The following is a 26,059-nucleotide window of genomic DNA, read 5'->3' on the forward strand; positions in this document are numbered from 1 at the left end:
GCTAAAATGAGAATAAATACTGGACTTACATTCATCAGGTGACTCCAAATGAAACCTAATATAGCACTGTCTGCTGGCCCTGTACGAAGGCAACTCTTTGCTAATTATAATAATGTGTTTCCAGCTTGTCATGCTGCCCCCCAAAATAAAATAAGTATCTATAATGTTGCATATATAACAATATTCTGATAACAATAATAATAATAATATGCATACCTTTTATTAAATGAAGCAACATCTCTAAATTGTTGAAACTGTCATCTACTTTCATTGTTAAAATTTGCTGGGAGATTTCAGCCTAACTAGCAGTAACTAAACACTATATTAAACAGCTAAATTATGTTAATTATGTGATAAACAGGAATAAGGTTGTTAAATTAAATGTGTCAAATTAGATTTTTTCACTATTAACTGATAATTATGTTTATGGTTTATTACAATAAAAGGATTAAATTACTCCATTACAGTCCATTGTAACGCAGCTGTTTGCACCACATATGATAAATTCCTATTCCCTGGTTGTGCTTGAGGATTTGCCAAACTAAACTAGAAGCTAATCCTTTGTTCCCGTTTCTCTGGAAAGAAGAAATGCTTAAGAAAACAGCACTTGGCCCGTCTTTCATCTTTGCATTTATGGGAAGAAAATGGCATTATTACATACGAATCCATGTATAATTTGGTATGATAAAATAACAGTTAAAAAAATTAGGTTACATCTATTCAATAATAAGTACAGTAGCATGAATATTCCATATATTAATGAAAATTTGTTTGCTTTATTGCTGTGCAAAACAAAATATACATACCTACTGAATGTGTAAGAAGTACAGTATCAGTGAATGGGCCCCCGTAGTGACACAACACTTGTTTTATATGTAATTAAATGAATGAACATTCCTATAAATAATGCTCTTTGCCAATTAATTTTCAAAAACAAAAACAGTTATCAGCATTTAACCTAATTGAGACATGTGATGATGGCTTACACATCAAAATAATTACCCTGTTATGTGCCTACAACAGTAAGTTACTATACTTTTAGTCATTTGCTGGTGTTTTTTTGATGCATATATTACCTATTAATATATGAGGTAACAACCAGGTCTTGCATGAAAACTGCAAAAACAAACCACAAACATTGTATCAGAGGACCACTCCTTGGCAAAACAAAAAGAAAAAAAAAATCAGTAATTATTTAGTAAAGAAACAGGCTAATTTGATTGACAAGAATCTGTTAAACATCGAAAAATAATGTTATAGCTCTTAATGTGGTGGATTTAATTGTCATCCCTGCCCCATCTAGGTAGCATCACAAGCCTGCTATGGAGGCTCTTAGTCGAATCCACTGTTTCATTCATCAGTGTCAACACGTGGTATTGTCAACGCATATGAGGGAGATAACAAGAGTCTGAAAGGCCTGCAAGAGGCCACACTGTTCCTTAAAAGTGACCAGAGGTTTGAGTCGCTCGAGAAACAGAGCAGCATCACTGTGTCGAGCTAAAAAAAGCAATAGACTCAATGATTAAGACCCCATGTGGTCAATGGGATTTTAAAAAGGAAAGTTTTACCCTCAGTTCATCTCACACCACTACACATCATTTTCACTTTGAATGAATGATGAGCATTTTCTGCTACTGTGACTATCTCTGCCTCTTCTGGGACTTATTTCTCAAAGAAAACACAGAATCTGACATTTAGACCTATTGAACTCCATCATAGCTGCACTGGAATGATCAACATTATGTCATGTCAAATCAACAGAATAAAACCATCCAGCCAAATTATGGAAAGGACCCAGAGATGCAAGATATATCACCAATAGCTGTTTATTAACAGTGTTTCAGTGTTGATTTCTCCTGGACTGAAATAAACCAGTTTTTGTCTTCAAAGGTGTGCCTGCTCACGAGACACAGAATCTCGCACCACCTTGAGTTCTAATGGCAGCTCGCCCCCGCTCAACACACATTTTATTACAAAGTCCTGAAATTGTTTCCAGCCTATGTGTACCGCTTAGGGGAAAAAAAAGAAACGATGCACTTTGAAGCTTATAAGAACCAAACAAGCCAAACTAACTTTTTATGCATCATTCAACTTTCTTTTAACATTCAAATACAGTCTGTACTGTGTGAGAGATTCAAGTTTTGTGTGGCTTTAAAACAAGGAACTGAACTGATCAGACATCAACGAAGGCACTGTTTTGATGCAACATTAACAATTACCGATTTCCAGGTGATAAGGATCCTGGTCCTCTTGTCTCTGGAGTCAACTGTTCATGGCATGTGTTGACACACAGGTGTAGATTGCATTTTGGCTGTCCATCAATCCTCAAACCACCTTTGGAAATCCATATCCAATAAACATAGCAGCTGCTCTTTCACTGTCACGTGCAGATGGTGTGACATTCATATTAGTGTCAGGTTTTTAGAAAAAATACTGCTGTCAACGTATGTTTCAGTGCCGACACTTGACTTATTAAGTGGGGCTCACTGTTTTTGGTTTAAACCAATTTTCACTGAAAAAATGTTTAATGGATTATAATGGAGTTCATTGATTTCACCACTCATTTATGTTCCCATGGATCAAAAAATTGTATTGCTTCCTGTTTTCCTACTTTACTCCAGATTATATTTGACATTAAAACCCAACTTGGTTTTAAAAGAAGACACTTTTTTAAAATCAGATTCATCCATAACTCTAGTTCTAAAAACTGTAAAATGACCCACGAGGATCACATGCTTTTGACTGCAGACAAATAGTGGGATAATTGACTCAAGGAGGTTAATGCTATACCAAAACGTTTAAAAGACATCTACAGTACGTATACACCATCTGCTCTTTTGATGAAAAGGCTGATCAAGTTTATTTGCACATAAACCTTTCCATAAATTCCTTTCCACTTTATTGCTGCTTAGCAAATCCTGCATCTTTTGCAGGATTGGCCTGCTGAATCCATGAGAAGTCTATGTCCAGTACCCAGTCTGTAACCAGAGGATTCATGGCTACAGACCTGTGCTTTGTTAACTCTACTGCAAGTTCAGTGACACCGCAGAAATGTCCTTGAACATCCATCCATCCATCCATCCACTCACATCAGCTGGTTCATGGTAGGCATAGTAGGGCAAAAGTTACAAGGCAAATTTCAGTCAGTTTTTTGTTTGACCAGGAAGTGGCAGTGATAACGCCGTCAGAGTCACTGAAGACTCTGAAACGTATTCTCGGTTTGATACTGAAAAGGTGATGGCTCTGTCAGCCGTGAAGTCTGTGTTCTGGTGGGCAGTGATCGCTGGTGCTGGAGCCTCGCTGGTATGTGTATTTCTGTTCTGTATGCCGTTTTGTTTAGAGCTGAGATGAGAAGTCGAACACTGTTAGCTTGCAGTCCCTTGCTGCTTGAGGACTGTGTAGATATTATCCACTTTGCTCAGCCTCTCGAAGAAGGGGATGAGGTCAAGCAGCTCAGTGTCGGCCATGTCGTCAAACCACGAGGCTACAGGCACCTGGGTGAAAACACAAATTATTAGCAACCACACAAACATTATTTATCCTTTACTGTCCATCACTGTAATAACTTTAAAACATTTTTTTTATATTGTTAATCATGATGCACAATTTTGTTGTCTATTATCAGTGGTTGTCAAAGTGGGGTCCGGGGACTTTGTTGGTCATGGGTTTTATACACTATGTATTAAAACATCTTAAAGTGAAAATCCTATCAGATGGGGAACCTTAGGATAAAATCTTATCAAATGGGGGTCCATGGTCTAATTTGTGTCAGCTTAGGGGTCCCTAATGTGAAAAAGTTTCACTAAAGCTGGACACACACAGAATCTGGCGAGGACGCATCTGGACGTAGTGTACCACTGAGTGCTCCAGCTAGTGGGTGACGAAACTGCGGGTTGGGCAGAGCGTAACTGTGTATTGTCTGTATTCAACATGGCGGCCAGGTCAGAAACACTAAAATATGTTTCTGAAAACATTTGAGGCAAGAAATAAGCAATCCATTAACAGAAGCTTGATTCATATTTGACCAGCACTGACTAGTTTTGCAGTTTGCTGTGAGTTTCGGGAGCCTGGAGAGTTGCATTTTATGGGCTAATTAAAGTTAAAAGCAAGTCGTGTTTATGCAAATTCAGATACGACAAACGGTCTCACTGCAGAGTATCCATCATGCATCATCTTCGGCTCTACATAGAAAATTAATGGGATCCGACGACTTGACATCTGTCAACAGATTCAGTGTCTCCAGCTTAAATCAGATTTCTGTAAGAATGATTTCTGAAATATCTAAAGAATGCAGCCTAAAATTACATTTGCACTCTGAAAATCATAAATTAACATATGACTTTGTCATACCTAAATAGATATGGTGACTATCTGTATCGCCCCCTTTATCACCAGTTGAGCATGATCAATCACCTAGAATGGGCTTATGTATAGTAGATACAAAAATCATCTAAGGGATTACTTTTTATAGATAATGCTTTATGGCTCAGGCAATATGGAAAAAGCACGAACGTCCAGTAAAATGATAAACAGCTGAAGTATTTTATTTGCTACAGCTGTAGCTAAGTTAATAACTTTCTGTTCCACCCAAAGACATCACTGGTAATGTTATGACTCAGGGGCTGTGTTGTCCGAGGCTACTCACTGCGTTGTCGGGGTGGAAGACATAGGAGGCAGGGGAGTTGTCCACGATGATGACCTTGTTTAGGTCACGACCCAGGCGACTCAGGTCTTTGACGTAATTACCTCGGTGGAAGACGCAGGACTCCCGGAACAGGCGGCAGCGGAAAGCTCCCCACTTGTCCAGTAGGTCTGAGACAGGGTCTGCATACTGCAGCAATGACAGAAAATGTAAATAGATAGATTTGAGCAGTTCCAAAAATGTTTTAAATCCCAGAACCCTTCCACAGGATTTTGTTAATTTATTTTAAAAAATAAATAAATTTAACGGCACCCCCAACTCCACACAACATGCATCAGTGCACCTTTTTTAAACGGCATGGATAACATTCCCATTGTAATTAACTGTTAACAAACAGAATAAATAATGTAACATATATAACATATGAATCAACCCTAACATTAAATGACAAAATAAAGGGTTATTCTCAATCACTTAATAAAATGAATAATAGGAAGTCAGATGTTATGGTGCTGTACAGTAACAACTTAACTTAATAACAACTCTTTTGGCTATTTTATATGGAACCCCAAAATGTTCAGTATTAAATTATATTAAATTGTGTACAATATATACACAAACTAATATTATTCATGACTATTCTTATTTCATGTCACTACTCATAACACACTGCCCTCTCACCTTTTAGCCAATCACACGCCCCCTGCCTCTCTTGAGCTAGCAAGCTCAACAGCTGCTACCAAATTTTGCCATTTAACACCTCTTAGCTAGAGGCAAAAACAGAAACCCTCGAACAACAACAATGCCTTTTGGCATAGTTTTTTGCTGTACTGCATTATTTTGCACACCTCATGCTGTAAGCCATTGTACCAATGCTTCTTTGTCTTATGTTCTACCTCTGATTTGCAGTTATTCAAACTTTTTGCTCTGCTGGATCCAACTTCGCTGACTACTGCAGTGACCAATCTCCCTTGATTTAGTCATCAAGCTAATACATCTTGTACAATTGTTACAAAACAAAAATTAAATGTAATGTAGGAAAACACATGATTCAGCAGTAATTTATACTTGGCTGCAGTGCAGTAGGTTCTCACCTTGGCTAAACTGGCAGTGAACAGGACACACTCAAACAGTTCTCCCATTCTCTTCAGGAACTCATCGACATGTGGTCGCTTCAGGACATACACCTGGAATGCACAGGAATGTTTTAAATCAGGTTCCTACACAGCTTACATTTCAAAATACAACATGTTTCTACAAACCTTAACTGCCTGAGGAGCTATGATGCTTTCTTTTGGAATTAAATACAATGTACACAAATGACATATAGATAAATGGGTCTATGCAAATGTCATCCATTACAATGTCAGGCATTAAAGACTAAATATGAAGATACTCATCGATCACAGACTGACAGGCATTTGGCTCCAAAAGTAAAATGCAGGACTCATTTCTTTGAAATTCTTCCTTAATTTTCAGCAGCTGAGGGCAGCGTTCCTGAACCAAGTCATCCAGAATAGGCTGTGCTTGTCTGAAAAAACCTATCCTGGATTACTTGAATCAGGCCCAGACCCACGGTGAGTCATCCATCTCCAAGGAGCCATCCTCAAATCCCTTAAGCGCCGACAGCACCTACTATACTCAGGAATTTAAACCTGAAAGCATTGCTATCCCACAACCACAAGGACGGTGAGACACTGTCCTGTTAAAGGATGGTACATGACATACAGATAACAAGTTACAGTGTGAGCATTTCTGCTGAGGTTATTGAGTGGGAGTGTGATGCCAAAATTACCTGGTGTACTGTTCCATCTATCTCAACAGGAATGATGAAATCGGCATTGTTCACAGGCTGTTGGGATGACAAGAAACTTGATTTTAATATTTCAAAATAAACAAGACAGAACAGTGAAGTGTTTCTGAGGCAGGCACTTCTGAAAAACAGCAACAAGTCACAAGAAGGTTTACTGCTAAGAATGGAGATGCTGCAGTCTCATCTCTTAACATGTTACATATTATTGTAGGACAGATGCAGGTAGCGACAAACAGTCTGCAGTGTGAGTGTGCGTGTATATGGAGGAGTGGCTGTGTGTATTTAGGGTTTCAGAATCAGCTAGTTTGGCTTTGGCATTTGCCAGCAATGACAGAAATGTCACCTTCAGAGCCAGCAACAACCAGATGGGGAGTGTATCTTACTATTAAACATAACTATCTTGTGATGTAACGTGATCAAAGGGAACAACTATGTGCTTTAAACCCTTTGGTTCTTAAAAAAGAAGAATTTTACTCTTGCACATAGCTGCTTGTAATTAGTGCAATAATATTTTTTCTCATCCTTCTCACCTTAAAAGAGCTGTGAACTAACGTCTCATCAAGATCTATCACCACACAGATCTTTCCGGAGTCTTTTGACTTCACCGGAGGAAGCAGTGGCTTCACCTGGATCAAAAAAAATTATTATTTTTTAAATCCCACAACATAATATTTAGACGGAAAATGCAGACACAGATTTTATCCATTCCGTCGCTGTCAAAACAGCACAAAGAATGTGACCAGTGAGATAAAAAGAAAAAAGAAACAGGGAAACACACCTTGGAGACGGTCCCGTTCTCTTCGACCAGCAGAGGGGCGTTGTTGTTGACTGGCTGGGGTTCGGGCTGGTCCCGACACAGGCAGCAGAAAAGGCTGGAGAAGAGGCCTCTGCTCCTGGGCTTCTTGGAGGATAGAGAGGGTGAAGACCCTGCAGAGGAAGAGGAGGAGGTTCACCACGATGACTAACAAAAACTTTTAATACCACCGGTCTCAAATCTAAAGATGTTCAGTTTGCTATCAAATATGTCGAAGAAAGAGCAAATTGTCTTATTTGAGAAGCTTGAAAAATGATTGAAAGTACTATCAAAAACATTTTCTGATGATCGACTAGTTGATTAACTAACTAATCATTTCGGCTTTACTCACTACATGCAATATTATTTTATAGCTGAAAAAATTAGTCTATAAAAACAACAATTTTGAATTATTTAAAGGTATTAAATTAGGCAAAATGTCAAACATTCTGTGGTTGAAGCCTCTCTAATGAGACTATTTGCTGATTTCTTTCTGTCTTTTATCATTATAAACTGAATGTCATTAGGTTTTGGACTGTTGGCCTGACAATATAAAACATCATTGGACTTTGGGATTAATAACAATTAATTTGTGGCGTTTCACAGACTAAACACCTAATCGATTGTTTAAACAACTATCAACAGATTCATCCACAATTAAAATGATCCTTAGTTCAAGCCCTATCGCTTTTCAATAAGATGATATTTTTTTTGTTTTTAAAACAGCAGTTAGACCCTCCAAAATGAGTTAACCAATCAGCAGCAAACCCTTCAAAATGAATTTACATTTACTCATTTGGCAGACGCTTTTATCCAAAGCGACTTACATTTGAGGAACAACATACAAGCATCAACAGAGCATCAACTACAGATCTACAACTGACAATACATACTAGTAAGAGCAGCAATAAATACTAGTAAGAGCTCACAGTACATATCACATCAATGGGGTAAATACCTAGGGAAGGAAGTAAGAGTTAGCAAAAAGTGCAATCAAAATAAAAAGTGCAATCAATACAAGATCATTGTAGGGGATAGAAGAAGAAGAGCACAGGAAGTGCATGTCAGAGGATAGGAGTTAGAGGTGTTATAAGAGGAATTTAAATAAACTTAAAAAACAAAAAGAACTTAAAAGCCTCTAATAACTGCATTTTAGGTACACTTCTTACACAGTGCCAACTAACTAACGACTCCATCTTGTCAGCGAATGTATGAAAACAGTAAAAAAGCACAGCCAGCAGCTTTCTTCATACTTTGGTCATGTGCACAAACCCTCCTTGAGACTCAGGTCCCTGCCAGGGACTCTTGCATAACCCCCTCTCTGATGTCAGCAGCAAACACCACCAATGAACATTCAGCACTTTAACACTTAACAGTGTTGCCAAGCAGGCATTATAGAAAGGCATCACAAGCACATCACGAGTTTATTATGGAAGGCATTGTGCCAATCACAACATGACAGATGTCATTTGAAAGTTTATCATAGCTATATGTCGTTGGCTTTTTAAATTGAGCCTTATTTGTATGGCACACAGCTGTTAACAGCTAATGAAAATTGCTTATTGTAAAAAGCAATGAAAATAAAAGTTAACAATAAAATACCACTTAAATGAATTTGCTTGGTATGCAAGTTGTGACCTAAATACTATGCAACCAAAATGCTCATACAGTACCAAACTTTTTGTTAAGGTTCAGTATAATCCGTGTACGTCAAGCAACATGATCTCCTCAGCTTTTTTAAGCCAGAGTGGGTTGTTAATGTTAAACAAATTAAAGGAGGTCAATTGTTATCTTTCTTCATGGCACAGTTTACAAACCACTAACACACTGAAAAGCAGCTTTAAAATCATCTGAATTACGGTATGTAATAGCTGCAGTACACTTATGGAGGTGAAGTCAAACGAGTTGGACTCAAAGCCTCAAACTTTAGATTTTTCAGCCTCTAGCCACTTTTTTGAACAACATAACAAAAGCTCCAGCTGATCCCTGCCAAATTGATAAACTTAGCGGACAAGGGTTAAGCATCACAACCTTATCTCGGTCAATCACTGTGGTATGACAATGTAGGAACTACACACCTGTACAGCTCAACAGGTATAAAGCTATTAAAAGAGTTTTATGTTGTTAAAATGTTTCACTCAGTGCTTCATTGAAGACCTGGGACAAACTGTATAATAACACGGACAGATAGTGTCAAATAAGACAACTTTTTCAAACTTAAAGCGACTTCAGGGGAAACAAATAGAAGAACTGGATGTTAAGGAGTTAAAAAACAAGATGTTGTTTTTGTCATTCATTCAAAATTTCATATTCATGACATCATCTTGAAAGTGGACCAACTGGCTGACCAAGATAACTTCATATGGGAAGAATTTTTAAGGTGGTATCAGGGTTTATGTAGCTCAGTTTAAGGAAAAAAAATAATTTCACAAATGTTCACAAGTCAAAATTCGGTTCATTTCGGTGTCCCGAAAAAGTCCTCCTCAATTCCCTGTCTCACATTGGACTTTGTTTCCCGTCTCTTTATGCACCATACTCCCGCATTCTGTCTGTCCGGACGTGACTGTGTTACCAACACACAAGCCTCTGTTGTGCATCTCTCATGCCTCTTTCATTCCCTCCTACTCCATTTGTGGATTCAAACCCCATTTGACCCTCGGCTGGCCTCGGCGTTCAGGCCAAAACAGGAAAAGGAAACAGACGGGTATCAGTGGAGGAAGCTACTTGCCATCATGTTTCAGTGTAGCAGGAGCAGGTTTGTGATACTATTATCCATGCAGTTCCTTCTTCGAGGTTGATTTCATGTCAAATCGGGGTTTTAATAGGCAGGTTTTCTATTCATTCATGTATTCGAGTGTTATTTTCCCTTTTTCTGGCAATTACGTATTCAAACAGTCATTTGTTTTTATTTTTCTTTTCATTTGAATTGCTATTGAGTGCTCTAATCTCAAATAAACAAAACTAATCCCAATCTGTGCCAGATAACGTAGCGTAATTTTCTGAATACCAACAGAAAGATGAACTAGGTTTATTCAGTCCCACGTGCCATTATTTACTCCCTTTTGTCCTTACTCGGTATGCTCTTCACTCCTTTGTTTCTTTTTTCAGTCCCTTGTGTCCTCATCATTTCCAGCGTTCACTCCTGTGTGCTTATTCACTCCCTTGTGTCTCCGTTAGCTTCAATATTAATGTCTTCTATCACACGCCTTCCACCAGAGGAAATGACTAACTGAGAGCTGACAGCAAAACAGAGAGTGCATTAATTCATAAAAAAGGGGCTTTATGAAGATGACAGGGAAGGAGTGGAACATACTGCAGGCAGTCAACTAAGAAAACATCCCCTAACTGCTTCCTAAACCCGAATCATCAAAAAGGACGTGTTGCTGCCCTTTCACCTCGTTAAGTGTTTTATAATACAGTAGGAGTGATTTTCTTTTCAAAAGTTTGTACAGTATTTACAGCCCCATCCAATGGGTTCTTCCCAAGCACTTCATTTCTTTGCAGCCAAAACATTGTTCAGGCAAGCGTCATTTTTAGAATAATACAGATTTCATAAACTGTAAAGTGTGACACAGAAACATTAGACATCCACATGTTGTTCATAAATGCGTCTGAGGAGAGATTAGTCTGCACTTTGTTGCAGCAAATCCTCATATTTTTTAAGCTGGAACCTGACAATATTTGGCAGAAGTTGGCAGAAGTTGGCGGATTTATTTTCTGTCATTCGATTGAATCATTTTATAAAACACAAAATCATACATTTTTGTCAAACACGGTGTGGTTTCTAAGAAGCTGTATCACATCTATTTCAAATTTCCTCTATTTCTGATGTTTGTCTTGACATTTCTAACACTTCCAAACTGCAATGGATTTGATTATACTTAAACCTACCAGGTGTTATAAAGTGAAAAACACTGCACCCATCTTCAGTATTAGCATCGGTTTTGGGGCATCAAATCACTTCAAACTGCTGTATTAACTGAAATATTTATATATATCGTAAATGCACTGATACTTAAAAAGTAGCAATTAATTTGCAAGTTGTGGTTTTTAATGTGTGTGTTAAACAACCCCCTCCACCAAATCTGGCTTCAAACTAAGATGAAACTATCGTCTGATGTGTGTTGCAGTGTAAGGTCTCTGTAGAGTCTTAAAATCTGCTTTGGATGGAAACATATTTAAAGCTGCTATTCATTTGGGTAAAATGGGTAATAGAAAAATATTTAGAGACAAACTCTAATGTGTCAAAGATAAAATACAGCTCTAGTTACTACCTGTGAATTAGGCAGAAATGCAAACATCAACATGTTAACGCCTGTCCCATAACTCTCAGAAAATGTATAATTCAAATGCCGCGGTATCACTGCATGACATCAATATGGAATAACTCACACTCCACGCACTCATGATAAGATAATTTGTGTCATCAGATCATTTTATCAGTCCAGGATCTATTTTAAGGCTTGATGGTGTCAAAACTTTACAGCAATCAACACTCCCACTCCCATACTGGATCATTTCTACCTCTTTGACAGCTGAGTTTTAATCACACTGTAAATTTGGCTATTATCTGTGGCTGCTGTGATCTCTATATGGAAACCACTAACAACACATGAAGTTCTTTTCCCCACTAGGCTTCCCTTCTTTAATGATTTTATTTCAAATGTCTTTAACATCAGTTTCATCAATGCAACAGCTTGACCCAAGTGTGTCCTAAGCTGCCAATAGATTTAAATTTGCATTAATCAGGGACAAGGTTTCAACTATTTTCAATGGTTAAGTTCTTTGAATCAAGCCTCTGGAACAGCTGTAAGACTTTCATGTGACAGTAAAAAAAAACCTAATACAACTTAAACTAATTAAACTTTTTAGATTGGCTGGTTATCAACCTGACCTGACTTTCACATTAAAATGAAAGTTTGAGGTTTGAGGCCCGGTTACAGAAGCTCCGAAGCCACAATTAGGGGTAGATGATGAATTGACCTGAAAGCAAATAGAACTGTGCTGCCTTTTTATAGACGACTGGATTGCGTTTTAATATCTGCATTTTATCTATCGCTGATTTATCACTCTCAGACAACAAACCAAAATATTCTTAGAGCTCAGGGGGGTCCACTTATCAGAAGGTCAGTAATCCCCTAGTCAGCATGATGAAGTGTTCTTGGGCAAGATACCGAACCCCAAATTGCTTTCCGTACTATACTAGTACAGACCATTTACCATCTTATAAATATACTGATCTCAAAAAAGAGTCTGAAAAAAAAAGTAGGCGTCTTGTAAAAACCGTGACCATTTTACCTGTGATTTTTCTACCTTTTCTGAACCCGTTTTTAGGTATAAATTCTTATCATCTTGCAATGCAATTAGAGAGTAGAGTACCATAAGTTTGTATACTGTGTTTAATGGATGAAACTCTAAAAAGGAGTACATAGAAATTATGTTGGATTTCAACATTGCTTATTTACATACATAAAAAAGAAGCACAAATAGAAAGCCATAATCAGTCATAGTGATCTCCTTGTTTAAGTTGGGAAACACTTACCACATCAAAGATGACCTTGCATGACACATGACATTCATTTTTAGACTACAACTGTAGGCTGTGATGTCGAAAAAGCTTCCATTTAATTCCAAGTTTGATCTATTTACAAAAACTCTCAGAAGCTTCAAGCCACAGACCTGATGTGCATCCTCAACGTGCACACGCTACAGTTATTACTTGTGCCGCCCGGGACGTTTTGTCAGGTGCTTTTACAGCCATCTAGTCGACAATGTGTTTGAATTCAGTGGGGAACTACTAAAACAAAACTGTACATATCCTCTAAACGCAACCTGAAACTACAGTGAAACCGAAACCAAAGGTTTTCTTTTGATTTGATGGAGCTAAGAAAGTATGGTTCTCTTTAGGACAGATCAGAGTAAATATGTCTGAGACAGTGGCTGTGTGTCACAGTGAATAAACATGTTGTTAAAAGTGTGGGGGACAAGGTTATGTAATAGATTGGGCTACTACACATTTACAAGTAGGCCGCTGCTTGACACTTCAGCCACTAATCATCTACTCACATTTCAGCTGATACTTTAAACTCAAGATATGCACCACCATAATTTTTCATGTATAGGCTACTATGCCTGAATAAGTTGAAATATCTGTTTGCGTGCATTAAATGGGACAGTATACAAGCTGGAAGTCACACTAGATATTACACAATGTGAGATTTTGGCCTTAACAAGGGGGAGCATTTTCTGAGGGGTGATGGCCGACAGGTCACCCGATTATTCAGTAACTTGCATTTTACACTCTGTGGTATCTCATTGGTTTGTGTACAGCGGCAGTGCCAAAAATCCATGTTAGTGGACACACAACTGATAAAGTTACTGTCACAATGGCGGAAATCAGAATTTCACAGGCTTTTTTATTTAGATAAGAGGGGAACAGAGTAGCATTGTAAAATGATAAAGAGCACTAAGAGGCATGACCAAAGATAAAACACTCTGTATGAAAATGTCATTATAGCAACAGATTATCACACTGATGCCTATATTATACATATCTGAGAATATTTTCCATAGCTATGTTACTGCTTTTTTGTATTACCAAATTAGACAAGTATGATATTATATAAGGATTTAAAGTGGGTCTGTGGTGACTGTAAGACATTTGTTTGCTTTTATTAAAATATTACAGCTATCTTAATAAAAGCATTGGTACGTCATTTCCTTTACTTTCATCACAGGCCAAAGGGCCGCGGCCATAATCTATGCGGGAGAGAGAAACGGTGACAGTTTTAATGCTACAGCTTCTTTTCAGCCCACTTTCCTAACAGTGGTATTTATAATTGTGCAGTAGTGCCGACTTTAATGCGTTGTTACAGAAAAGCACATTGCTGTGAGGTGTCTGTGAGGCTCCTTAACTCACAAGAGTTGAGACCACGGAGCTGCAAAACTTTTTTCTGACATGGGTGCCTAACTCGAGAGGAACAAAATTAAAGCCGCTTACCCCTCTCTCCTGAGGCTTTATTTCCCTCTTCATCCCGGCTGACTTGGGTGATAATTGAGGACGGATTGTCCATCACATCCAGGTCTGGTCCAGAGTGCTGACCTCAAACTTTAAAGTTAGAGATTGTATTGACTCGGCACTGCTGCATTAAATCAACTACTTAACATGTACGAAAACGAAGCTGAGGCGCCCCGGCAAACATCGCAACAATTCGCCTACAGCACGTCCATTACACTTCGGATGTTGTCCGCTCAGACACGCGCTACAGTTTGAAGTCTGAAAGTTACAAAACATTTGTCAAGGAGATGGCAACTTTGATTCAATATGGTGCTCAACTCCGCTCGCAATTTCAAGATACAAACATGGAGGTTTCAAGGCTTCCCATTTCACTTAAAGTGGCGCAGTAAAGGAGTACGCGCGTACAACACTCCCTCTCCTGACGTCTGCAAGTTTGACGATGATCCCTTAAAGTAGCCTGAAACAAAGTTACTTGTAACTTAGCTAAGCTAACAGGCTAGCTGCAGAGGACTTACTACTGTAAAGTATACTATCCTTAGATACTGGCGAAAGACATGTATTCTACCATTTACACTACTAACGTTGGATATTTTGGCGTAGGTCGACTAAACAGTGCACTACTATGCTATTGTAAAGTTAACAAATAAAATAAAAGACATAATTTATTCACAGGCTAACCGTTATAGTTAGCAAATCAAACTGACTACCTTTAGCCAAGGGATACTCCTGCGTTACCAGAGGATATTAAATAACACAAATGGCCACGTTTACACCCTGTTTACTGATAAATGACCGGCAGGTTTGTGTATCTGTGAGCCTGTAACACTGTAGTTGTTGTGCAATGACCGCTAAAGCAAAAGTTTTTGTACAAGTAGCAGCCATGGTGGCAGCAAAGAAACGCCCAGTTAGGGCCCCCTTGAAACTGCCTCTAGAGTCAGGGAGCGTCGCACAAGTGCCGTCTGTGTCTCCGGTGTAGCCCGTTTATTTTCTCGTCCAAAATACAGAGAGGTCTGACTGCAGGTGTAGGCCTAGACACAGATTTAAAGCAGTAAGTCTGTAAGGTTTACTAGAAAAGTAGGCTATACACAAAATAAAAATGTCTGTTTGTGTTTCAAGTTTGAAAATGAAGAGTTCATTGTGTCTGACCCATTGGTTTAGTGAGTTAGATACCTCTACAGGTGTTTGGGGGGTCTGAGTTTAATCCTCTCTCTTGTCAATCAATTTTGATGTTGGACGTCCAGAGGAAAAGTGAAAAGCTCTATGTAAGGTAGCTGAATTGTCACAGATCAAATAGTCAAGGGGGTTAAAGGACTGGTCTGAAGTGAACTTGGATGTTCAAAGGAAAAAGTGAAATGCTCTACGAGAAGCAAAGTGTATAACCAAACAGATAGATAGTGTGTTAGAAGACTGGTCAGATGTTCTGACGATGTGGGTTCAATTGTCACTCTTATCAGTCGGTTTTAAAGATGAATGTTTAAATCCATTGTTCTCCAATAGCAGTTACCCAAATATTTGTAACATGTGCTCCCATCAGTGTTGCATCCAGGTAAAAGGGCCAACAGTCAAACAGGAACTGGAAGAATACAATTTTATTTACAAGGGAAACCCAGACTGTACCAAGTGGGTAGACTACAGGGGGAGTTTGGTTGTTGGATGGGCACACATGCTTCAAACATTTGAGTAACTGTGATTGGATATCAATTATTGTTAATGTCTAAATGAATAAGATTGAATGTGTTTGTGTAGTTCTTTCATTGGCTTGTAGATTACACGCATTTTATGTATAAGTGAGGGGGCCTCCTGGTGTTCAGGAGAGATAAGGGCTAGGGGTTATGAGACGGAATACCAAGATCAGCTAAAATTTTACTGAAAGATGAAGTTGTTGGAAAAGCTTTGCCACTACAGCGCACTTGCATGTTCACAGTTGCCATTTATCTGGAGGTAACAAAGATGTAAGCACATGCTTCAAACATTTGGGTAACTGCAATGAGATTTTGAGTACAATAATCAGAAAGCATATGCACCTGTTCGCTAAAATAGCATGCTTTATTCCCACTAGTTCAGCTAAAGCTAATATAGAAAGCCTCAGACATTTCCTGCTGATTTCCAAACTTAAGACTTATTTTTACATGTTTGTGTATACAGTTCTGTGACAAATCAGGCCCTGGTCAACTTTACTCTGTTTATTTCTTAATCACTGTTCTTATTGGTTACATGTTAAATTTGACAACAGTCAGTAGGCACAAGCTGAACCTGCTCTGTTAGTCATATTAAAGACAGTCTGTCAGAAATATCACATGGCACCAGTTTATCATCATTAACTGGCTCTAAGTACAAACTTGGCTTGTTTATCACTTTAAGAGTTACAAACAAATGAGATGTCTACTTTCAAAATTCACTGTCAAACCATGGCAACAGTTCAAAACTGCCTTTCACCAAGGGCGTCACTTTGTGTTGAAAAGTGGTGGGGACATAGGCGCTCAGACTAAGGGTGTGAAGAGACACTTAGCTTGTGAGACATCACTATATGCGATATTAGTTTCACGAGAATGAGAAGAAAATATCCTTAAACAGTGTTTTAAAGATATCCTCAATGCAGAGATAGATGAGTGGAGGATCTGGGGGATCAATGAGCACTGAATTTCCTGCATTCTGGTGAAAGTTTCTGCACCAATTTATGGTAGAAATGTTTTTATTTATGTAAAAGGAAACACAAAGTTCAGGTAGCACGTGACATTTCAAAATATATAAATGTAACAGAATATAATGCAGTGCAGCTCTCAGGCATTCTGTGTTTTTTTTTCAGATCCGTTTCTCCTGTAGATCAACTTTTCTCATGTAATATTGTCCCTGCTGAGGCAACACAAATGCAGGCATGATTTAGTTTTCACTCCTCTTTTTTCATGTTCAAAGGGAGAGAACGGAAACTGCCAAAAAGAAACTGAGTCAAGAAGTTGTTAAAGTTACTGATTGCTGTTTGCATGTTTTTGGGTAATTTTATAATCAGTAGCTTGTTGTTTTTTGTTTTTTTTGCTTAAGTTACCTTTTTTTGGACAATGCACATTTGTTTCTTCTATATTTATATTCTTCTTTATTGCATATTTTCTTAATGTGCAAATAAACCTTTCTAAAAGCATTTTCATTTGTTATTTAACTGCAAGCTACATTTCAGAATGTTTTATTATTTTATATTGTGATGTGTTTCTTTGTATTGTAAACTTAATGTGTGCAAATGGAATAGGCAGAATGGATAAAATCCCTGTATCATGGTAAATGTAATTTTATGTCACAATTGATTTATATAGTATAGGCTAGTACATTTTATGTTGTCTATGATTCTAATGTTATACAATCAGACACAATTAATGGCAATGTCTGAGGGTAGACAAATGTATTTTGTGTCACGGTATATACTGCCACAACAGGAGTATTATTGTTACAAGCTTACCTTTTATTTAGCAAGCTTTCCAGCAACAATCCAATATCCATCACCTGTGTCTTATATCTTTTTTCAACTGTGAGTAGCTCCTTTATTTTTGTTGGGTATTGCATTGTGGTGTAATAGGCTTTTTTGGCAATACAATTGACATTTTGACTTGAAAGTAGGAACAGCATGGAATCAAAATAATAACTCCAATTCTGGATCTGTTTCATGTTAAATGTACCTGTAAACCATGACACTGCATGAACAACAGCTGCTGGAACTGGCACACCTGAATGGAATGAGGCTAGTATTGGTATTAATTACCCCTGTGCTTGATGAGTAAAACTGTCACTTCACTCAAAAAAAAAACAAACAAGTCTCTACCATGCAGGCTAAAATTGCTTTATTATTGGATGAAGTGTTGAACAATTTTTTAGGTACTAATGGATTCAGGAGAAATTTGAAAACCCCAGGTGTAGGTACAACACCCAAAACAGTCTCCGACAGAGAGAGAGATACAAGTTAATTTTCCCAATTGTATCAATAGTTTATTACATACTATCTCGTAAAAACATTTTCAACTTTTTCCACATATAAACACCGCAAATTGGTACATTTACAAATCTTCAACCATCCAAATTCATACAAAAAGGAACACTGTGATAGATCAATACACAAGACGTTCTATTATTACAAGGACTGCATGTACTGTGTGTATTTATGTAGAAATGTATGCATCTATGTAAGAATCTATATGCATCTGTCTGTTGTTGTAAAGTCCAAATATTGCAGTCAAATGTTTGTTTTGTTCAAATAATTCATCCATTGTGAATTATTACCAATGGAGACACATATACAAGATAAATATTTTGGATCTCAATCCAATTTAGGCACTGACTGGGTGATCATGATTTGAGCAACCTGACCAACTGATGGGTAATACTGAGAAACCACCGCAAATTACCAGTGTATGACTTTTCCAAGTAAAATGTTATCTACATTACAGACTGCTTTTCATAGTTTATAACAGTTAGAGTTCAGTTTTAACCACAGAACAAGAAGTTGTACCAAAAAATTCCTAGCTCACCCTAAAATAGTTAATTTTTACTGTGTGAATCTTAACACCAATCACAAAGACACTCCTTATTTTTATTTCTTTTTTGCCTTGATCTAATTCGAAAAGTAAACCAAAAATGCTCGCGCACGCACGCACACCCACACACATGCAAATAAATTAACATGAAAAAAGTAAACAATTTCAAGAACAAAAAAAATATAGTATATTTTTGGTTTTGAGTTTTAAAATGTGTAAGTCAATGCAAAAATAAATTAGCAGCTTAAATCATGGTACATTCACATGAGTTATTTACTACTAAATTTAGTGACATAAACAAGGTTGTGCAGTAGAAACGCTAATGATACACATGTTCCAGGCTGATCGTGCAGAGTGGAGACCAATGTTAATCTAAACCTATCAATGTGCAATTTCAGAATTCACAATGTGACTGAGAAATTGTGCAATCAATCAAAGAAAAAAAAAGAACATCCTGTGTCCAACAGTTTATGAGCAGTTCTGAACGTCACACGACACGGCAGTCTTCTTCTCTTTGTGTTTTGTCTCATCTCAAAACCCCACTAGTGTTGAATGTTGAAGTCTCCCAAAGTAACACTTGGACTCCTGTCTTTTCTTTGGATATTTTAGCTATATCCAGCTGTCCGCCCATCCTCTGTGCCTTACCCTGTGCCTCAGTAGGCAGGCTGGCATTTTTCATGCAGTGGTGGTCCACAGAGGTTGTTATTTTGCTTCACTGTGGGCAGATCCAACTATTCAAACTCATGTGTGGTGCTGCATTAACACCGTCATCTCACTTTGGGCTGGGAACATGCATTGCAGTCCCAGACACCGGGGACTGGGGTGAGCTCTGGTAGGTGCGCAGCAGCACCTTGTGCTTGGTGGCGTCCTCTGTGCGACGGCATTGTTGTTCCACCAAGAACTCTTTGAGTCGGCTGGAGGTGAAGGTGAGAGTCTGTCTTCTCAGCTTCATAAGATAGGAGTCCTGCAGCCAGGCCTGTGTGAAGCAGTCTCGTGTAGTTGGACGGGCCCTGAAAATACACATACAAATAGGCCAAACTTAACATTTTATATAATTTTTCCTTCTTAAAGGAAGTGTAAAACCAAATTGTGTAGCCCCTCACCATGGGTAACTGCTCAACATCTTCTTGAGAAAGGCGGAGGCACTTTGGGACACATTTGGGTACAGTTTTGTCGGGTCAAACTTTGCCATCAGGATTTTGGATTCAACTTGTAGAAGGTCTTTATCTTCGAAGGGCAGTCGTCCGCTGAGCCTGGTTGTAAACAGAAAAAAAAAACAGAAAAAAAAAAACAAGGTTTGGGAGGATCATCACAAAATGTTAAATTCACTCAAGCTGCAAAATGTGACACCTACTTTAACAAAATACAGTTATAAAATAATATATTTAATTAAGCTCTTGACAAAGTAAACATTAAAAATGTCCAGTAATTTCTCATGTTTTTTTCTTTAAATATTATCTAATAAGCTTTCCTTACTATAATGATTTGGGAGCACTTCAGATTTTTACAATATATACAGTGTGTAGTGAACAACGGTATGGATTTGTGCATTTTATATTGAATAAATTTGGAGCTACTCTAAATTCCTTTCTCCTCCCCCAGAGAAGAAAGCAGGGGGTCAAAGTTGCTTTCTCTAAGTGCTATCCCTGACCATAAAGCTGGCACCCTTTTGATTCCGAAACTGATAACGCGGGGCCTGACTGTTAAACTGACAAAGGGACACGAACCAGCCATTGGCATTTCCCTGAACAGCCCCCCCCCCCCCCACACACACACACACATGTTTCCGTGGCAACTGACTTTGCTCTATGTTTATTATCCCATCAAAGGGATACTCCTTGTCTCACCTAAGTGTGACATAATCCAGGACAGCCGAACTTTCAATGTAAAAAGACTGCAGTCTCCAAAGACTCAAAGCATTTAATTGAGTTAATTAAATCTTTAGTTACCTGATTACGTTTGCCTCTATTTGAGTAGTTATGTTAACTGTTGTTGCTATCCGTTGTTGATATTAGTGCTGAAAAGAAGGTTACTTGTGCAGTGTTTTTATTTTCAGCAAGACACTCCTTCATACGAGATTATCTCGAAATTTATCCCTACTGTAGACGAAAAAAATGCTCCTTCTGCTCTCTGGAAACAGAAACGTTGGACCATTTATTCTATAGCTGTTCACATAGCTCTTCTCTGTGGAATGATATACAATGCCTCGTTAATGGACACTTTGGCTCAAACGTAAAAATTTCTAATTTTGACATTTTATTTTATTTTTCTGATTCAAACTCCTCTGTGCAATACATATTCAATCTATTAATCTTGCTTGGAAAATTCTTTATTCATAAATCAAAATTTATGAAGAACAAACCTCTTTTCAATGTTTTTAAATTTGACTTGAAAAATTATATAGTCTGTATTTCTGGATTAAAGAGTAAATCAGCATCAAAATGTTTACAACATTTATCTAATATAACTTTATAATTAATTTAACTGATATTTATTGTTTGACACTCTGGCTGTATACTTTATTTATGTTGTTTATAATTTTTTTTTTTTGGGGGGGGGGGGTTCACTTTTTCTGTTTTTTCTTCTTTATGAAAACGTGAATTGTAACTACATAATTCTTGTAATAAAAAAAAAAGACACTCCTTCATCTAATGTAATCCAAGCTTTCCTCATGTAACCTGAGCTCCCCCAAGTGGACGAAATATGTATTACATGCCCTCGTTGGAAATGCCTAGAACAGTACAACCGTTCGACCATTGAGGTTCGATTGTGGAAAATATTTGATTATAAGACGTGCAAATAGATTTCTTTTTAGACATTAAGATTAGAAAGGCAGTCCCTTGGGAAACCTGAGACGCCCCCTGGGGAACCACGCCCCAGGCAACAAAAGAGCGACTCGCGAACTCTCGCGCTCTGCTCTTCGCTGTTGACTCTCTGCCACTCTGCTCGGCTCTCTGGACGCTTCGGCACGCGTGTGGCGTGCCTCGCCAGGCAGCGCCCTCAGACTCGGCCAGCAAGACAGGCCTTTTGTTCGCCTGAAGCTACACACCTGAAGTGCCGCGACATCGGTCTGCGTTCAGTTTGTTTTATTTTCTTTATTTCTTTTGTTTGTTAAAGTTATCAGTCCGTTAAGTTACACTGGACTAATTCAGGAACGACCAAGTTCCACTTTAAGCCTTTTTCGTCGAGCCAACTTCACCGAGGTCAGACCAAGCCACGTGGTCTCGCCAGCTACAACGAAGAAAACCTGAAAACAGCCGAATTGCCAGACGGAGGAGGCGTTTTCAATCAGACACGGAGAACCCCTGAGAATCCCTAGCAAAAAGCCAGGATCGGGCAGCTAGCGTGGGACCCGTGCAACAGGCCAAAAGCAGGCTGTCGACAAGCAGTAAGACTTAACACACGTTCTGTGATCAGATATGTCCATTTTAACTCCTAAAATTATAGCATTAGTTTACTTTCATTAGCTCTTCTATCCCGTATGAGTCAAATGCTTCCCACAATCGAACCTCCAGGCTCATTGTTCAGCAAATGTTTATGTTCCCTGTATCCAACCATCTTCTTATCACATAAGTTAGAGAATAAATTCACTGTAATATAATCAAGAGCTGTGTGTGTTGCCTATTTCTACATCCCTGCCAAGAGAATTGACCCTTTAGATATGAGACTGATTTAAGATAATTGAGCGATTATTAACTAACTGATCACTAGTAATAATTGTATAATTATTAAACTACCTAGAGGTCCTGAAAACTCCGGTGGTGCTCTTAACGAGGAATCTGGTTTTATTTTTTGAATAATAAAATTCATAACTGGGTATCAATTCTCATAAATTTATTAAAATGCATAACTAAATTTTAGGTCTGCTACAAGTGTTTTACCATGGTGTGCCAAAAACAAATTCCATCGACTCTGGTCTTAAGGGAAAACATTATTTAAGTGATGTGAAATAAAGAGAAGTGAATTCCAAAGGGATGTTTCACTTACATGATGTGGATGACCACGCCAACAGTCCAAATATCTGCAGGAGGACCTACCACGTCACCTTTTATCAGCTCAGGAGCTTGGATCATATTTATCAAAGGATGAAAATATAGAAACATTTAAGATCACGTTGTCACATTTTTGCATTAATAGTTGTTCTAAAGAACTTCAATTGCGAGTTTGCTTTAAATTTTGGAGTTAGAGACAAATAAACAATTCACGTTCATGTCCTCACCCATGTACTCCAGTGTTCCTGCTCCTGAGTCCTGGTGTTTGAGGCTGAGGGGGTTGAAGCTCTGGGCACTTCCAAAGTCCACAATCTTGATGGCGTTGAGGTTGGTCACCATGATGTTGTCGGGCTTGAGGTCCAGGTGGAGGACACGGCGGTTGTGGAGGTACTCGACTCCCTGGAGGATCTGGACCAGGTAACCCACCACGTCATCCTCAGAGTAACGGAACCTTTTGTGATCAAAATGAAGGTTCTCAAATGGTGAAATCCTCAGACTGGAAATGTATCTTTACAAGCACTGATATAAGATTTGCACTTCTCAGTGGGGGACTAATCTAAGATGAATGCCCCATTAGACATAGGCGAGCTTTCAGAGGCTGAATATGAGTCATCTTCTTCATAGAAATTGAGATAAATGAAGTCATCTTTCTTCTGCAAGACGGTTTAATGAAAGCAGCTGAAGTAACATTAAATAAATGTAAATGAAAATACAGTTTCGCTATTAAAACAAGTGTAACTAAAGTACAATTAGTCTCAATCTGAATGAGTCATTGTAAGAGGAAAAGGTCTTCTTTCTAGTCTCCTGCTATGTAGGTCTGTCTGAGTTTGTGTAACTCAGTATGAGGTGACATATTCACCATCCCACCTGTCTATGAGGCTGTACAGCAGCTCTTTGCCGGTGCAGTATTCTGCCACCAGCACCAGGTAGCGTGGCGTCACGTAGGCTTCGTGCAGAGCCATGACCTTTTCATTGTGGAGGGATTTCAGGATCTCGTACTCCTTTAGGACTTCCTGCTTGTTCTCCTGGCTGTAGGGAACGATCTTTGCCATGTAGATTTTGCCCGTAGCGTTCTCGCGGCACTCTCGGATGACGCCAAAACGACCCCTGGAAAAAAAGAAATATATCACACTATTACAACAAAAGTTCTTAATGAAATTCTTTATTCATCTTAAATGAAAAGGCAGGCATACCCTGACCTCACGTTTGTAACGCAATTCAGGATTTTTATACTACTACTATTTATACTTTAATATTGTTCTTTCTTAAATCTTATCTTTTTTATGTATGATATGAACCAGAGCTTGACTAAAGTAAAATTTTGTTTTGGTTATTAGGAAGTAAATGCTTTCATACTGAATCTTTCAGAAGCCAAATTTTTGTATATAAGTTAAATTTATCCCATTGCAAGTCACATTAAAACCCATACATATTTCCCCAAAATAGCAGTTTTAGCACGGTGGAAACTCTGAAAGTGTATTTAGACTGGTGGGAAACAAAGCAGGATTAGTTAACTTCTTTTATGTGGATGAGCAGCTCATCGGGTCTGCTCAGTTTTATTGTAATTTTACTGACTAACAACTTTGAATCTGGTGAGTAAAATCATCAAATCTAAAATAAAAAATAATCCCTTTTTACTAGTTATGGCCTAAATCATATTATAATTCAGGTCAAAATAAAAACCTTCTGCTACAAAGCACATGTCTAACCATGACATTTTATATTATTTACAGCCATTCTGTTTCACATCTCATATCTCACCTGGCTTTTTCATCAAGAAAAGTGTAGGGTTTCTGTGGAACCCCCTGTCGTAGAGCAGTGGAAGGTGTAGTGCGTACTGATGGGGTGCCTCTTGTGGGAGTACTGGCCCCGTCCCCGATGGGGCTCAGGCTGGAGGCCTGGAGCACTTGTGGGGAAAAGGTGACAGAAGTTGGGGCCACACGAGCAGTGACGGTGGTGGCGGGGACGTATGTGGGCACAGAGGCCTCTGCTGGTTTGGTTGGCGTCGATGGCGGGGTTACAAGAGGGGGTGGCGGTGATATTGGTGGGGCCTGGGTCATAGGAGACACCACATTTACTGGACTCTGGGGTTTGGGGAGGACAAAGGGTAGAGGTGCTTTGACTGTGGGTGAAGAGGGACGAGTGGAGTTTATTTTTTGAGCATCTTCAGTTGGTAATGGGGGGTTTGTTGTAGGGCTGGAAGGCAGAGAGGGTGGAGGGGTGGGGGTGACCACAGTTTTGGATGGTGATGTACGAGGAGGTAAAGCAGCAAGGGAGGCTGCATCTTTTGGAGAGGTGGAGGTGATGGTGGAGACGGATGTCCTGGGGGCGTTGTTCTGGACTAGTTTGGGAGGAGGCACCGTGACAGAGGAGGTGACAGCTGGTTCAGGTTGAGCTTGGACTGTCTTTACGACGGCCACGGAAGGTGAAGCTCCTCCAGCTGTGCAAACAGGCATACAGAGTTACAGATGTAATACAACCACATACACAGTGGCCTACAAATCACTCCCGCTCAGTCTGATTTTGTTGAATGAAAGTTGTTTTGTGTTTCCACTACAATTCCAATGCAAGTCCAACCCAGTTCACCACTATTTCCCTTAACTCTGTGCATTACATTTACATTTTGTATAAAATACCTGTTGAGTCCAGGCTGACTGGAACAGAGGAGTTGCTGTATGGTCCCTGTCCTGCCTTGTTGATACAGGTGACACGGAACCTAAATATGCCACCTGGTGGTAGGTCTGTGACATTGTAGTAGCAGTCGACAACTCCTGTGGCAATAGTCAGCCAGTTCGAATCACCTGCAGGACAGAAGGAAAATAACCATATTTAAGTATGGATATAGGATTTACATGTGTGGTAAGTGAAATTATGAAGAGGAGAAAGATAATTCTTGAGGGGAAAGAAACGTTGGATAGAAAAGAAAACCTGATCTTCTGTTTTGTGCTCTTTACATGGCATATTACTTGTTGTAGGTCACACGTTGGACACTAGATGGTGCTACTGTCAAACTGATAGAAGGCAATAATGGACGCACATGGATAAAAACCAGGGCCCATATTTATCAAGCTTCTCAGAATTACTCATATGAACACTGCTAAGAACTGACTTAAAATTAAAAAAATTCTTGGCTGAAAGCTGAGCTTAAAAGTCACTTATCAAGCATCATAGTCCTAATTTGAGTTAAGTGTAGGACTAAATCTTAAGTGTCAGTCTTGGTGCTGATTCACAACACTTTGCTGTACTGCAAACAGGATTTTGGATGACGATGTGGCCAAGGACCA

At 38.7% G+C, this 26,059-nt stretch overlaps 2 protein-coding genes across 2 annotated transcripts in view; both read right to left on the bottom strand.

Moving 5' to 3' along the window:
- Nucleotides 1–612: 612 nt before the first annotated feature.
- Nucleotides 613–15,021, bottom strand: LOC119904416 (carboxy-terminal domain RNA polymerase II polypeptide A small phosphatase 1-like). Its single transcript, XM_038721064.1, has 7 exons — nt 14,249–15,021; nt 7,234–7,382; nt 6,986–7,081; nt 6,438–6,494; nt 5,737–5,829; nt 4,646–4,831; nt 613–3,494 (listed from the first exon to the last, which is right to left on the bottom strand). Exons 1-7 carry the CDS (start codon nt 14,319–14,321, stop codon nt 3,366–3,368), a joined length of 783 nt encoding a protein of 260 aa, XP_038576992.1. The 5' UTR covers nt 14,322–15,021; the 3' UTR covers nt 613–3,365.
- Nucleotides 15,022–18,216: 3,195 nt separating this feature from the next.
- spega (striated muscle enriched protein kinase a) overlaps nt 18,217–26,059 on the bottom strand; it is a 57,165-nt gene continuing 49,322 nt past the window's right edge. Inside the window, exons 36-42 of the mRNA XM_038721076.1 lie at nt 25,412–25,576; nt 24,537–25,215; nt 23,643–23,882; nt 23,003–23,226; nt 22,771–22,846; nt 19,887–20,036; nt 18,217–19,793 (exon numbers count right to left, since the gene is read on the bottom strand). Of these exons, the coding sequence (XP_038577004.1) occupies nt 19,556–19,793; nt 19,887–20,036; nt 22,771–22,846; nt 23,003–23,226; nt 23,643–23,882; nt 24,537–25,215; nt 25,412–25,576 (1,772 nt within the window). The 3' untranslated portion in view covers nt 18,217–19,555. The remainder of the gene's footprint in view (nt 19,794–19,886; nt 20,037–22,770; nt 22,847–23,002; nt 23,227–23,642; nt 23,883–24,536; nt 25,216–25,411; nt 25,577–26,059) is intronic.

Source organism: Micropterus salmoides, unplaced genomic scaffold (assembly GCF_014851395.1).
Source record: "Micropterus salmoides isolate LMB-PRFRI ecotype aquatic unplaced genomic scaffold, ASM1485139v1 Ms_hic_scaffold_1, whole genome shotgun sequence".
In the NCBI taxonomy this organism is placed as follows: Eukaryota; Metazoa; Chordata; class Actinopteri; order Centrarchiformes; family Centrarchidae; genus Micropterus; species Micropterus salmoides.

Excerpts from the sequence above, each read along its gene's own strand:
- LOC119904416 (XM_038721064.1), bottom strand. The coding sequence starts at position 14,321 with ATGGACAATCCGTCCTCAATTATCACCCAAGTCAGCCGGGATGAAGAG. Across the intron at positions 7,082-7,233 it reads AGAACGGGACCGTCTCCAAG|GTGAAGCCACTGCTTCCTCC; the intron begins GTGTGTTTCCCT and ends TTTTTGATCCAG. Across the intron at positions 5,830-6,437 it reads TAGATGGAACAGTACACCAG|GTGTATGTCCTGAAGCGACC; the intron begins GTAATTTTGGCA and ends TGTGCATTCCAG.